The sequence below is a fragment of the Caenorhabditis elegans genome, chromosome X (assembly GCF_000002985.6).
Source record: "Caenorhabditis elegans chromosome X".
Classification (NCBI taxonomy): Eukaryota; Metazoa; Nematoda; class Chromadorea; order Rhabditida; family Rhabditidae; genus Caenorhabditis; species Caenorhabditis elegans.
In genome coordinates this window covers 10,430,609-10,444,692 of record NC_003284.9, presented here as the reverse complement: position 1 = coordinate 10,444,692, position 14,084 = coordinate 10,430,609, and the positions used below count along the sequence as shown (strand labels likewise).

Here is a 14,084-nt window from a genome sequence, read left to right as displayed (position 1 = left end):
CACATATTCAAAAACTAACTATGATGTTTCAACAGAATTTGTTTGCTTTGTTCCAATTGTTTCCTTTCCGGTACGATTATTTTTGTGTCCTCTGGTAACAGTCTTCTTATTTACCGTTTGAGGTGTGGTTTGAGAAATATTTTTGACCTCAGTAGCTGAGCTGCAAGTTGCAAGACTCCCATGCTCAGTCATGAATGCACCGGGGTTCATAATTTCCTTCAAGTTAGCGGCCACTTTTTCCAACTCCTCGTATTCTTTTGTCGCTGAAATTTGAATTTCAGTATTCTCCGCTCGAAGTAAAACTAACCTTTTTTATTCTCATCACGCTTTTCTTCAAGTTCCTCATCGTATTTCTTGGACGCATCTACTAAAAACGTGAGCATCTCTTCCTGTCTGGCGACGCGTTCTTCCATGGACTGTATTACATCTGTATTGCGTCTGATTTCGGCTCTGTGATGCTGAAGGTCAAGATCTTGGAGCCGTTTCGTCTCCAATAGCTGTTGGTATTCTTCGTTCTCATTCATGTCAGTTTTGTTGCTTCCAAGCGATTCTGCAAATAAATTGGCGTAAAAAATGAGAAAAATAACGAAAAAAAGTAGTCCTTATTAGTTTCTAACTATGAAGTTTAATTGTTTATTGGTTCAACTTCATGTTATGTTATTATGTTGTTTCAGCCCTCTGAACAAAATGTATTTTGTGGAAATGAAAATATTAAAATTGTGTTTTAGAAAGAACAAGAACAGTACCAACAAAGTAAAAATTGTGTTGTTGGTGTAAATAAAACAGGAAACTATAATTTGACAAGCGAGCTTAAGCAGGAAGCTAGTGATAAACATAATGACAAAAAGAATAGTCTAAAAGACACTCAAACGAGTTATTCGCCGAGTATTGTATGAATTGCACATTCTTGATTAGTCATCATCATTGTGATTATACGGCAGTTGCTAAGACGTTGGATAGGAGTTATGAGTATATTTCACAACAGACGAGCAACACTTGGAGGGATGACAACAAACTTTCTGGTAGAATGGGCCAATAGCGCGTGAGTAAGTAATTGTGAGATGAGCTGTGTAGCATTATCTTTTAATACTATTAATTTTATCGGGATACATGGAAATTCTCTATATCCCTAGTATATTTGATTTATTCTTATGTTCAAAGAATAAAAATTAAACTAAATTTTGCAACTAGATTAATAAACCCACAAAAAAATTGGCATGAAAACTTTTCAACTAAGGTAGTTTTTCCTGAAAATGCATATTTGAAAAAATGAATCATGTGATAAATTTTTACAAAACATCACGTCCTTCGTAGTTGCAACGGCGCTCTAATGTCAATTTCTGCATAATTTGAATTTCGAAACCAAATTTTAAGATGTTCATGATTTGTTAGATAGCATAAAGGTAAATGTAGACCGTTAAAAATAATTAAAATCAAGGTTTCTGTTACTGATGAAATTTTGATCTGGCCTACAAATCCTAGGACAAAAAATAAACTCTCGTTTGTACTCTAGTCCCGAAAAACAAAACTCCACTTAAAATACTGAAATAGAAATTTGGAAAGTAGAGATGCAGAAAAATACCTATTATCGCGTTTGTAATATTAGAAAGGTAGATGGAGAGACTGAGCCTAAGAAAAATAAACAAAACCGCACAAGTATACATGACATAATTATATGTTTTGCTCTTACAAATCACAATAATATGATGAAAGAAAGTGCATAACGTGCCAAGGCTCCCAAAATATATGAAAGCATGTATGTAGCGAAGTCATGATAAGTTTAAGATTGTGATGGATCGCTGGAGACACAGAGATGTATAGAACGTTGTAAATTCAAATGGTCGTACGCGTCGCAACAATGACGCGCGCGGCTCGTTCCCACGGTTGAGTATCACATTTGTTAGAAAATGTAATTATGACTAAAACTGGACTAAAACAACAGTAACACATTTTAAGTTTCACATAGCTTGCATCAAATAACATCCCATGGAATACAATTCGGGTAAAATCAAAAACGTTTCTGTATAATCCGAACATAAAATGGAAGCACAGATTGATAAGACATATCCTTTTCAACATAGGGAAAGAAAGGCGTTTTATAAGACATCAAATCTGGAATTTTCCAAAAATCAGATTGTCTGGCGTCAAAGTGACATTTTAAAAGAAAAATATATCATATGCACAGACCAAAGAAAAAGAGAACACGTGCACTGACCCAAGAAAAATAAAACATTTGCACTGACCAAAAAAAATTAACGTGCACTGACCAACGAAAAATAAAATATGTGCACTGACAAAATAAATAAATGTGCACTGTCCAAAAAAAAACATGTGCACTGACCAACAAAAAACATTTGCACTGACCAAAAAAAAATTAGCGTGCACAAAGCAAAAAAAAAGATGCCACATGCACTGATCAAAGAAAAATAAAACATTTGCAATGACTAAAAAAGATGGAACGTGCACTGACCAAAGAAAAAAGTGGGCTACCAGTCATACCGTTCCTTGACATTGACCACAGGGCACCACACAAATTGAACATCTCTTGATGCTCTTCACACCTTGACCACGAACTGAAAGGTGCCTAAACTATTGTCCATAACTTTTCCACATCCATCCTGGACTTCAGTCTGTGTTTCTTCTCGCATCTCCCAGAGTATTGAGACTCTCGATTCTTTATTCTTTTTCTCGACTTCCCAGAAGCCGCTCCTGTCCATTCGTTCGCGACTTCCGAATAAAATATTTCTGAAATCAATGACATATTGAGAAAATACGCTTGTTCAAGTAGATTTTTCTGGTGCTTCGAGATAACACTGTGAGGAACCATCAAACCGCTCTGGGAAAGCGGGTTTATTTTTGTACCTGTGAAGATAAACAATCATCCTTAATATTATGTACTACTGAAGACAGCTTTCCGTTTAGCCATTTGAGTAGATTTTTACATAAGTTATATGTGCAAGTTTGTGCAATTTTCGTGACGAATTCCAAAATTATCTGAATTTTGTAGACGTCAAGTTCTCTGTAAAAAGATCTGATAAACATCATTGTCATATTGTGAAAATGAAGACAGGGAAGATTTCAAGAAATTTAAATGTTATCTATGTTATAATTCCGCATTACATTGGAACTGCTAAAATTCACAACAAAATCACAAGCATTATGTTTCTAACGGTCTCTGGCCAAATTAAATTGTCGAAGTAATCTGAAACACAAACATGAGCAGCACACAAATGGGCGCGCAAGATAGACATACAGTCATTCTTCTTTGTAAGTCCTCAAAAGAACATTGTGCACCCCCTGTTAACCGTTCCTGTTTCTGAATTGCATTCGTTTTTTGTCTGTTTTAATCCGTCAGTCACTCCATCTATTTGTTGTTCATATCATGTTCTGAAGTTTTTTCTGTGTTTAATTATACATTTTCCATGTTTTATAACTTGAGATTAGGGCAGTTCATAAAAAGCAAAAGCCTGGTGAGCTTCAGTGTTTGAGACTCTTCTTTTTTTTTAACTATTTGAAACGTGCAAATCAAGCCTAACTTTCATTGCACTTCTTCAGTTTATTTGATTACTCTTAAATGAAAAAAAAGTAATTCGTTACATTTGAAAATGATGATGTATACCGATTCGAATCTAATCAGTTCAAATAAAAAACAATTATCAACATTACAATCACTGCAATGATTGGAGAAATGTGTACTTGAAATTTCAAAAAGATACTTCAGATGCTGATAAGCGAATAATGGGCATATCATGCTTTTGAAAACTATTTTTTGAAAACAAATTTTTTGATGATAATTTCAATAAGCAATACTACCTTTCTGCTTTGAACTGCTTCAAAAAAAAACTCTGGATCACGTTTTTGAAACATTGTTAGTGGTGCTCATAAATCAAGTGATCTACGCTATAATAAAATGCAAACAAACGTAATTACGGTGCCTGCCTACCTCTGACAAAGGTCATCGGGTTCCCACTACCGATTAACTTATTACTGCTAGATTGGTGTTCTCCGTGTATGCCTGCGTGTTTGTTATTGTTCTTCTACAAAATGAGTGTACCTGAGACGGATCAACTAGTATTATTACCATAACTACATACATTGTATTTACATTGTTCCCTCTCGAGTCGAACACTTTCCTTCTTATACCTCTCAACATCTTCTCACTTTTGCCATTTGTAGATGGCGTTTTTATTCAAAAGAGGGTAAACATGTTGATGTCTTGGTTCTTTGTGAGAGTTCCGATAAGGTCTAAACTTTCAACTTTTTATACAACCTGAATTAAATTGTTTCAGTTTTTGACGTATTGAATTCAGCCATCAATTCTTACAAGTTACAACAACAACACATATCTCTTTTTCTTCCTCACAAGCATTCTTTCCGTCTCTTCCTTTTACATGCTTGTCCAGCTTTCATGTCGTCCTGATGTCGTTCTGCTAATTGGCTTTTGCCCTACCACCCCCCAGACGCCTCTTTCTTCAAAAATAATTTGAAATTGTTTTGCAATCTTGTCTTACTGGGTGGTCTTTTTTTATTTTCTTGGTTTCAGACATGTTTTGTGCAGGTTCTCAACATCCACTTTGCAACAATGTATACTGTACCTATATTCATGAACCTCATAAAAATTTAACTCTTCTGATAATCCAATAATGTTATTTATCATTAAAATGTCGCTGTTCACTTAATAAGTTTAGTTGAATTTGGATACAAAATGGAATATTAAAAAACTAACGTTCACTGGGAACGTTACAGAAAACCACCACAGCAATCACTTCAAGTTTAAGTTGAAATTTTCAGTTGGAGCAACGGTTCTGAAAATTGATCAGTGCTCTTTGACAATATGCATGTTTAAAAGTTTTTTTTACCATTTTAGAACTGCACAAAAAATCTGCTATACTTTTGTTAGTAAAAGTTTATTTTCCCGCTTAGCTTTGCCCTATTTTTCCCATGCCGTGAATTTTTGATTACAAATTCTTATTGTTCGCCGCTAAAGAGCGAGAGCAACACCCTTCTCGCTCATTTCATGCGCGTTCGTTTTTAGTAAATCTTGAATAATTCATTTGATTCGAGAAAGAGCACATGATACACTGCTACGTTATACAATTTCTGTATAATGTCTAACGAGTTTATTGTTTATCCAAGGGGTGCGTTCGTTTTACACTCCCATTGCATACATAAACCTATTCAGGTTAACCTTTCTGAATCAAACTTTTCATCTTGTATATCTGATCTTTTAACTTGGTTTTTCAATAACCTATTCCTGCCCACAATGCACATTTTGGTTTTTATTTTGTATTACAAAAGTGTTCCTCTTCTGATGGTAAATAGGAAGGAATCACAAAGAGAAATGAGCCCCAAGGAGGCGACGGCACATTGAATGTATACACATTTTGCGTGAATTTATGCGAAAACGCTTTTTGACGCCAACGATGACAGATGCTGATTGGGGGAAAAAAGAGAAGAAGGGAAAGAAGAAAAGAGAGAAAGTGAGGTGTATAGATTTTATGAAGTCATTCCGTGCCACACACACGTCCATACGCTATGATTTTTCCAATAGGTCGGTCCCCTCAATGACTAGTGGTCCCTTTCCGATGTAACACCTCAGAAACCGGTCTAGCGTCTGGACTTGGATTAGATTTAATCCTGAATAAGATTCTCAATGAGTCTAGAATTGTTAAGCGATTAATAAAGAGTTAGAGTAACTTTAGCACAACATTTTTGTCCGGCTCTCAGTGTTCACCTAGTTAGGAACTTTCTACATCATGCAAAAATTTTAATTGAAAATTGATTGCTCGCTCATGCTCCATGCTCGTTGTGAATTTTGCAAAGTACCCGTTCCCACTATCCAATAAGTTTATTTATTCCATTTTCTCACAAACTGTATTAGCTTTGACTCATACCTCAAATATGTAGGATTTTGAATGAAAATGGCGTCAGGCCTACCATGATTATTCCAATTTTTATAGAAAGTAAAACCAAATTAATAAAATTTAATAAAAATATTATTTTTTGTCGTGTGTCAATGAAGTTATTCTATTCAAAATTTTTTTTATAAAAACCATTTATAATATCCATTTCTGCATCACTTCCTTACTTGTTTTTTTCCCAATAATAACTTTGTCAGTAAACTACCTAAGCCGCAGTTATCTGACATTTTGTTCTTATCACAGCCAGTTGTCTCCACGTAAATCCTTTTTTGTGCAAGAAAGTCTAACGAATAAGGGTATGTCATTTGATGAAAGTCATATTCAGTGTGATTCGAATCTTCAGTGAACACAATACAAGATTCCTAGTGCGTTCATCGTTTCTTGATGTTTTTTTTTAAAATTACACTTGAAAATTATCATCCAACACACTTTTGCTTTGATTATCTATGTTTTTAAAAAATTGAGACTTTATTTACGAGATGTGCAAATTTTTAAAATCTGCACACCAAAATATATATACTCTCAACCCGAAGTTGAAACAAAATACAAAGTTTTTATTTTTACTTCTATCATTATTGCTTCCAAGTCTCCGAGAAATTCTACAACCTGCAAATTAAAACTGTGGTTTGAACGACAACCCACACTACGAAGACTATCTTCTTTAAGTGAAAGACACACTTTAAACCGTGCAAGCTGAAATTAATACTTGATTATTGTTATCTTCAAAAAAAATAATTTGAAACTTCCAAACCTGAGTTTTTTTGATTTAAAGATTTCCCAGACTTGCATAATGTGTTGGTAATGTCATATGTCCCAGGCGGAATGATTCATTACCCTACCAACATCCTCCAGTTTCAATCTCATTATCTATCTTACTCTGATTCAGTTCTATGGTAAAAGAAGCTGTAAATCTTTTGATACCGGACACTGACACACGCCGGCTGTCTCTCTATCCTTCCTCCTTGGCGAGTTTCAAATTTATAACCGGTCAAGTCAGCGCTAACAAAGGAATGAGGAGTGAGTGCCACAAGGTGCCGAATGGGCTTGGAATGTAACCTTGGAAGGATGTTGTCAAAGATGGATGATCAGCCGAAAACCATCCGAGTGAGGAGATGAGGTTAAGAGCGGTTTTGCGGTCTCAAACACACGGTACACTTGTGAAACCTGACACCTATTTTATTTCGGCTACTTTTCCCCTTGTTTACTATTATATTGAAGTAAAACAGAAGTACTTTATTATTGTTTTGAAACCGTTTTACTCAAATTCGGGCATTTGCATCTGTTTGCAAAATTATGAACCTCCGTACTAAATATTTTATTATGAATTAACATTTTTCTGACCGCTTCATTGTAAGAAATAAGCTCCTATATAGAATATCACGGTATACTATGAGATAGGCATGACGTTTATAGTTTAGTTGTTTTGCTGTAAAAATATTTTTTCAAAGTTTGTGATCGTTTTGATAGTCGAAAAACTGTTCGAAATCTAAAATTTGTGCAGCTTGTTTGTGAAAAATAATTTCAAATTTCCGGCCGCAAATCAAAATGTATTAAATTTTGAACTTCCAAATAACTATTTTCAATTAATTAATAGTATTTTTTAATTTCAATTATTTGTATTTTTTTAGAAATCAATTACAGTAAAACACTAAAATTTCCAAGACTTTTTGATTTCCCGCTGTTTATATATGAGTGCATTCTTCTGAAATATAAAAAAAAAGATTTCAAGGAAAACTCTAAAACTGGTACCAACAAGCACGTTGATAGAAGTTTTTGGGGCCGCTGCTGTTGCTGTTCTGTTGTGTGAGTGCAGTGACACAAGGAGAATGATTTCGTTGTGATTCATAAAAGAAGCCGCCGATTCACCTCGTGCCCTTTCTCACAGATCTTTCCATTCTGTTTCTTGGAACTTTATTTCTCTCAATTCATTCTTGACAAATTTGATGATGGCTTTCTTAATTGTCTTCACCTTTGTGTATTTGTGTCTGCACCAGGTTTAATAGCGTATTTGGATGAGGCTGATGATTATCAAGGTTTTTCGATTAAATAATTTCCTAGTTCAATAATCTTCCTTTTTGCGAAAAAAAAACAATCGAGCATACAGTACTTAAAATCAATTTAAAAATATTTCAATGAATGTCATTTTATATGTTGTGAAACCTGCACTTATTTTCAAAATGAAGCTACAATAATTATTGAACTTCTACAATACTTTTACAATAATTCTTATACCACTGAAAAAAAGTGATGACACTATATAATACATCAGGGAAAGGGATTAACTTCAGTACTCTGTAGATCTCGGCTGCATATTTCTTAATTTTCTTAATTTTCATAGTCTATGTAGAGATGAAACACAGAATTATGTATATGTTTAAGAACATTAAATGGAGATGTAGTATGTTATGATTTCATTTTTCCTCACTTGTAAATTAGTTTTAAAAATTAGGAAATGTTATTCAGTTTATTTCGCTCTGACAAGTTACTTTGTTGTGAATTTACATATGAAAATATTTTCAAAACCATCATATCGCTTACTGAAAGGTTTACATTGACTAAGCTTTAGTTGTGATTTTTATTCAAATAATATAATATATGTTTTAGAATATTAACACAATTAAAACATGTAATATACAAATTTTAGCTAAACTTTTATTAGTCCGCCGCAAATAAGTTTAAAATCACGCGTAAGGGATCTAGAACTGAGATGTTAGTTCAGTTAAATTTTCAATATTTTCTAAATGGATGCAAGGATATAAAAGTGAAAGGTTGAAGTGCGGAGAGCAAGAAGCTATCCAATAGCTGCCTTCTCCGCGCAGCGGTGGCTATCCCGTCAATGTTCTATTGCTTCTGCTGCGGTCAGTCAATCATTGATTGTGCAGACAAAGGAAGAGTCGCAGAGCTCGGACTCACTTGCTGCACATTTTGGTTGTGTCCGACAGACAATTGGCGGAGCAAAATAGTGTAGCGGAAGCCTGAGCTGATTGAGAGGGTAAACGGGAGGAAGAGAGAAAAAGAGTCCCGTCCTTTCCGTCAGCCTCGCTCTCCCCGCATGTTCGCGCGATTCGGGGTGGTCTTCTCGTCCTCCTTCTTCTCCTGACGGACACAAACCTCCTCCTTCGCCACTTACTTGCTTTCTTCTCCGTCTCTTCCTCCTCCCGTTTCCTTCTGTTTCTTCTTTTCCAGGCTACATGTGCCTGAGTCTCTTCATCTCTTGGCAGGGTGTGCGGACCACTTTCTGGACACTCCGCGCGGACCGCACACTCTCTTTCGCCAAGCGTCCGGAATCACTCCGTTTTTTTCTAGTGAATTCTACCGTTTATCCCATTACGGTTCACTTTGTGAGCTTTTTTGTGCCTTCTTTTGCAACAAGACACAAATTTTTATTGTTAACATACAAAGTGTAGTTTCAATTTCAATAGGTCCACTTTCAAAATATTTTTTAAGTACGGAGGCTTTAATGAAAAATGCGTCGTGTGAGGTCTTTTTATTAAAAAAAAAGTACACTACAAAGTGTGCCAAAATGTTTTCAATAGCTTAGCCTCTGGTAACATGTGAATACTAACTTGTATACTTTTATATTTTCAAGCTCAGAAATAATAATTCCTAAGCCTAATGTACAAATAAATCTGATGTTTTTATTTTTATTTTTTAATCTACATTTCTCTGTGAAAAATCTATGAATATTTGTGAAATTATTTATGCTTACAAAAGTGTTGCTGATGCAATTTAAAAAAAACAAAACCAATGAATTACTTACTGTGAGAGTTTATAAAATTCTAAAAAAAAACCTGGTAGAACAACATCCTTTTTCTTTTTTCATTTGAATATGTCAAAAATGTTCGGGCAATTTTGTACGATTTTATGGTCATGCAACCGTCAGAAAATCATATATTTCCTCTAAGTAATTATTTTGTGACATTTGCTTTTAACCTATCACAACGACCACTCATTATTTTAATAATCTATCTCATTTAGACAGTAAGACAGCAACGCGTGCTGTGTGTTTTATTTTAATTTTCGTAAAATCTTTTTCTTTTTTTGGGCGTTGACTTTTAAGGAAATTTTGTAGTTATTTCAAAGTTCAGTGGTATATAATAACTGCAAAATCTGTAGAGAAAGAAAACTCTGATCTCCAAAAGTGGGATGTGACTATGTATCAGTTTCCGATGGACCAGACTCCGTAACCCAATATTCTGAATGAAGAGGACCTACGGAAGCTTTTATTTTCCACGTTATAGTTTTCAACATCTCTCGATGCTGTTAATATGCAAAGTATTCAATTTAAATTTAACAATTCACCGATATTTTTGCAAAAAAGTGTTTTAAGCGTTTAAAAAGTGTGACATGTTTCAAAAAAAATAATTAAATGTTGTTCAATCGTCACGTTTTCATAATGCCAAAAACTATGTTATGCTTGGCTTTTGCATTACTTACTCACAATAAGTCAAAAATCTGTCTTATCATAAAAAATGTCTTTTATATTTTCATGAACACAATATGGGTAAAAACACTCTTCCACTTCAGCATTCTTTTTAATACAATTTTTTGCTTCGACCTGAATAATTTTCAACTCCTTTCTCAATTCTTCCGCTCTTTTTGCAATTTTTTGCTGGCTACTCGTTGGCACTTCTTCTATTTTGTTGTCCAGCATCCTCGAGTTATTCGGTGAGGACATAGACCAGGAGGGACGCACAAATAATTTATTGAAGAGATGTACTTTCGCATTGTTGCTGCCACTCCTTTCACGTAATGCATTCGTTGGATGGATTTTTTCGCGTTTCTCGCTCTGCGTCATCATGTTCAATTTTCGTTCTCACGCTCCTGTTGTGCACTATACCGCTATTTTAAAGGTCGCTCTCGCGTACTTGATGGGAATATTACATTTCCAATAGACATTTTAAGGGTAAATTTGTAAATTCTTAAACGAAGGGCGTTTATTCTTCTGTGCTCTGTGAAGTTATTCAATGTTGAATTTTTTTTCGAACCAGAAAAATTCTCTTTAGTGATTTAGTACTAAATAGCAGTAATTTTTGTGTTCCCAAAAACAAAACTCAATTGAGAGTGATTTTTAAAAAAATTAGTTTTTGGTGTGCACACATTGAATACCTTAACAAAACCTTGTAAATTTTGTAGATTAAAATTTATATTTGTTATCACAACTACAAGGTATTCAAAGTTTTAAGTAATTTTAAAATTTTTTAAGCAAAAGTTGTTATTAGATTTTTCGAAATATTTTCAATGAGAAAGCTCAAATTTGTTTTAAAGTTCAATCAAAAATTCAATTTGCTCAAGGCTTATCCCCACAAGCAATCGAAATGAACATGTGATCTACGGAAAATGTTTGAGAAATTTTGCAAATATTAGGTTATCGGCGGATATTCACCAGAGTATATGTTTTGAAAAAGTAATTATATTCAGAATTATGGTACGAAATTTTAATTTACAAAGCTAGTATTTGTTGTGGTTGCTTGAAAAATCAGAACAAGCTTTACTATAAAAATAAGATTGTAAAATTTTCAATAAAAAAAAAGAGTATAGGTATTTTTAAAATGAAGTCTGTTATATGTGGAACAAAATTAAATGTCGGCAAACTTTCCTACAAATTTCAAAGGCCATTTTCAAAGTTTATTTAAAACAAAGAACTAACTATAAGAGCAGGTACGGTGTTTGTTTTTTTTGTTGGTCGTTCCATCATTCATAGTGACATGTAATTATCAGGTACACATTCATCTACACAATCACAATCCCCATTCTTCCATTCACTCTCATCCTTTCTCTCTTTAGGACCGGTCGCTTGTACCGCAAGTAGTGACGAATACTGGTGACCTTTTCCTATTCAATAGAATCGATAGGTTTTGAATTGAATACAAGAGAACCGTTCGGTTTTGCATGGTGAGAACAATCACAGAGCAGTAAAAAGTAGAGTTCACAATTCAAACTGTTTATCTGCCTTTTTTCCTCATCATTCTTTTCCGTTTTATTCACAAGTTCATTTAATTCTTTTCCGCATAAAATATCCGGATCATATGCGCGGAAACTTGTCTCTGACTAAAATCAATAATGATCATAAGATTGCAATATTAGCCGATTGTTTGCTCGCCTTATTCCCTCTGTCTCTCTACCTTTCCTTTAACTTTTCAATCACACCGGTGAGGGCTCCTCCAATAGTTTGCTCCCGGTTTTTCTTGAATTTCACTTTTTCCCAAACAAATTGATTCAATATCAACAGAGATATCGTTTTACTTTTTTTGCAATTGTTGTTCAGAAAAGTTTAGAGTGATACCAACAATTTTACAAGAGATATATGACAAGAGTGGACAGAAGAATCTCAAAGTTTGTGCACACAAACAGCTCCTCAGGGTGCTATTTCGTTCTTAGCATCGCCTTTTTCTTGAAAGTTACTCGTTTTTTGTGAGCATCTGCATTTTTATGGGTTACTCAAAATTTTAACAACCTTCTATTACATTTAAATTTATTTTTCAATATTAAAAAAAAAACACCAATTTTTAAAAGTGAGTAATGTAACATGAGGTATGGTAATTTTGAATTCACATTGCATGTTATCCTTTAATTTTTCTATTCCGCGAATAAATTGTTCACTGAATACATTTCTCCGTTTAAATTATTACTTGTCGTTTTGAAAAACAATAAGTAATCCAAACTGAAAGCTGTTTAGCCCCAAGCAAATTTATTCCAATTTTTCTGTTCAAGTATTTCAAACTTAACCTTTTTTGTGCGCCTCCAGGCTTTCAAATTGTTTGATATATTATTCTGGCACGAGAAGCAAATAGGAAAGAATGGGACTTCTAAAAAAAGTGGGTGTATGTTTTTAGGAAGGAAAAGCTGCTGTTTCTAATGTACTGCTTGTGGGCACATTGTTTGGCTCTTTGAGCCAAAGTGTTGATCTTTTTGGTCCCGAAGGAGTTTTTTGTATGCCCTTGGTTGATCAATTTATAGAGTTGAGAACTTTTTAGTAAGGAATAGTTTTCTTGGGAAGTTTAAGTATTGGTATTACATCGAAAATTGTATTTTGAATTGTAATTCAAAGAAGAGTCTTGAACTATAAAGATTTTTTTTCAATTCAAGCATTGAGAAATTTTACATCTATTATAATAGAGGATGTTATTTTCAAATCATTGAATCTTCATGTTTTGTCCCGTTGAGGTTCCCTTCTTCTCCGAGAATTCTCTCCAAAACCTGTAAGCTCAAGTAAAATCATAGCTCAGCTTCATTTTTTCTTTAAGATGTCAGCTGTCTTCACAATTTTTTTGAACTTTTTGTTATGCGGATTGAGGTGTTGAGGGACTGAAGAAACTCCTACGCCCTTTCTTCCCACAAGTTCTTCACAACAGCTGATAAGAAATGGGAATGATACAGAAAAAGTGAAAAAATGAAACAGTGAATATGATTTCATTTAGTACGAATGAATAAACTGATTTGCATTTTGTGATTCACTATCGTTTTGTAAGGTGAAAAATATTCAGAAAACCATCCATCCTCCGCTCTGTTCTTTTTCGAAGTGTTTTATCTGATTCCCTACTAATGCGGTGATAAAATCGGCACTATCACCATGTGTACCCCCAGTCCATCTCTGTTCCAAGACGCGCGTTGTTGGAGGTCATGGTTATCAAGTTGTGTTGATAAAAAGTAGACCAGTCTTTTATTCTTTATTTTCAATTCGCTCTTTTCTCCTATTTTTCGTGTCAAATGAAAGAACAAGATAAGGCGGATCGGAGAGGTTTTAGAACCAATGCATCGCCACTGGGTGTCATCACTAGACCTTTGGGAACGCTGACTAATTGCTGTTTCACTACACATACATACACACTCTGGCGCCACTGGTCGTTTTTCATTCTGTTTCTTATCTTCCTCGTCGACTTTTTTCTCCCTATTCTTCCATATTTTTTGTCCTACAGCTTTTCAACTTCCTCTATCTATGACTTTTCCCTTTTCTCCGATTCATCAGAAAATGTATTCTGAGCTCTTTTCCACTTTTCGTTCTCTTCCTTAAGCAAGAATGGCAAAGTAAAAAGGAAAAAAGAGCAAGAATAATTTTGACTCCTTCCTCTGGGCTACTTTTTGAGAGCGGCTGTAGTACACTTCTAGAACAACATGAGGTCAAGCTCATGAGAATAGGAGGACAAGGGAAAAGGGGATTTC

General features: G+C 34.4%; 1 protein-coding gene and 7 non-coding genes across 8 annotated transcripts; 2 read left to right on the top strand and 6 right to left on the bottom strand.

Moving 5' to 3' along the window:
- Positions 1-18: 18 nt before the first annotated feature.
- On the bottom strand, positions 19-557 carry C39B10.3 (RAB6-interacting golgin; the record flags this gene model as incomplete). Its single annotated transcript, NM_077349.3, has 2 exons — positions 308-557; positions 19-263 (listed from the first exon to the last, which is right to left on the bottom strand). The coding sequence occupies exons 1-2, from the start codon at positions 522-524 to the stop codon at positions 19-21; spliced, it is 462 nt and encodes a 153-aa protein (NP_509750.2). The 5' UTR covers positions 525-557.
- Positions 558-7,107: 6,550 nt separating this feature from the next.
- On the bottom strand, positions 7,108-7,128 carry 21ur-15328. The gene has a single exon (NR_071977.1).
- A 4,550-nt stretch (positions 7,129-11,678) lies between these two features.
- ZC504.8 lies at positions 11,679-11,805 on the top strand. Its single transcript, NR_071976.1, has one exon. It is a non-coding gene; the product is annotated as an Unclassified non-coding RNA ZC504.8 (non-coding RNA).
- A 657-nt stretch (positions 11,806-12,462) lies between these two features.
- ZC504.7 lies at positions 12,463-12,611 on the bottom strand. The gene has a single exon (NR_071975.1). It is a non-coding gene; the product is annotated as an Unclassified non-coding RNA ZC504.7 (non-coding RNA).
- A 74-nt stretch (positions 12,612-12,685) lies between these two features.
- Positions 12,686-12,874, bottom strand: ZC504.13. The gene has a single exon (NR_071974.1). It is a non-coding gene; the product is annotated as an Unclassified non-coding RNA ZC504.13 (non-coding RNA).
- A 28-nt stretch (positions 12,875-12,902) lies between these two features.
- ZC504.10 lies at positions 12,903-12,963 on the top strand. Its single transcript, NR_071973.1, has one exon. It is a non-coding gene; the product is annotated as an Unclassified non-coding RNA ZC504.10 (non-coding RNA).
- Positions 12,964-13,436: 473 nt separating this feature from the next.
- ZC504.9 lies at positions 13,437-13,618 on the bottom strand. Its single transcript, NR_071972.1, has one exon. It is a non-coding gene; the product is annotated as an Unclassified non-coding RNA ZC504.9 (non-coding RNA).
- A 255-nt stretch (positions 13,619-13,873) lies between these two features.
- On the bottom strand, positions 13,874-13,997 carry ZC504.12. Its single transcript, NR_071971.1, has one exon. It is a non-coding gene; the product is annotated as an Unclassified non-coding RNA ZC504.12 (non-coding RNA).
- Positions 13,998-14,084: the final 87 nt, after the last annotated feature.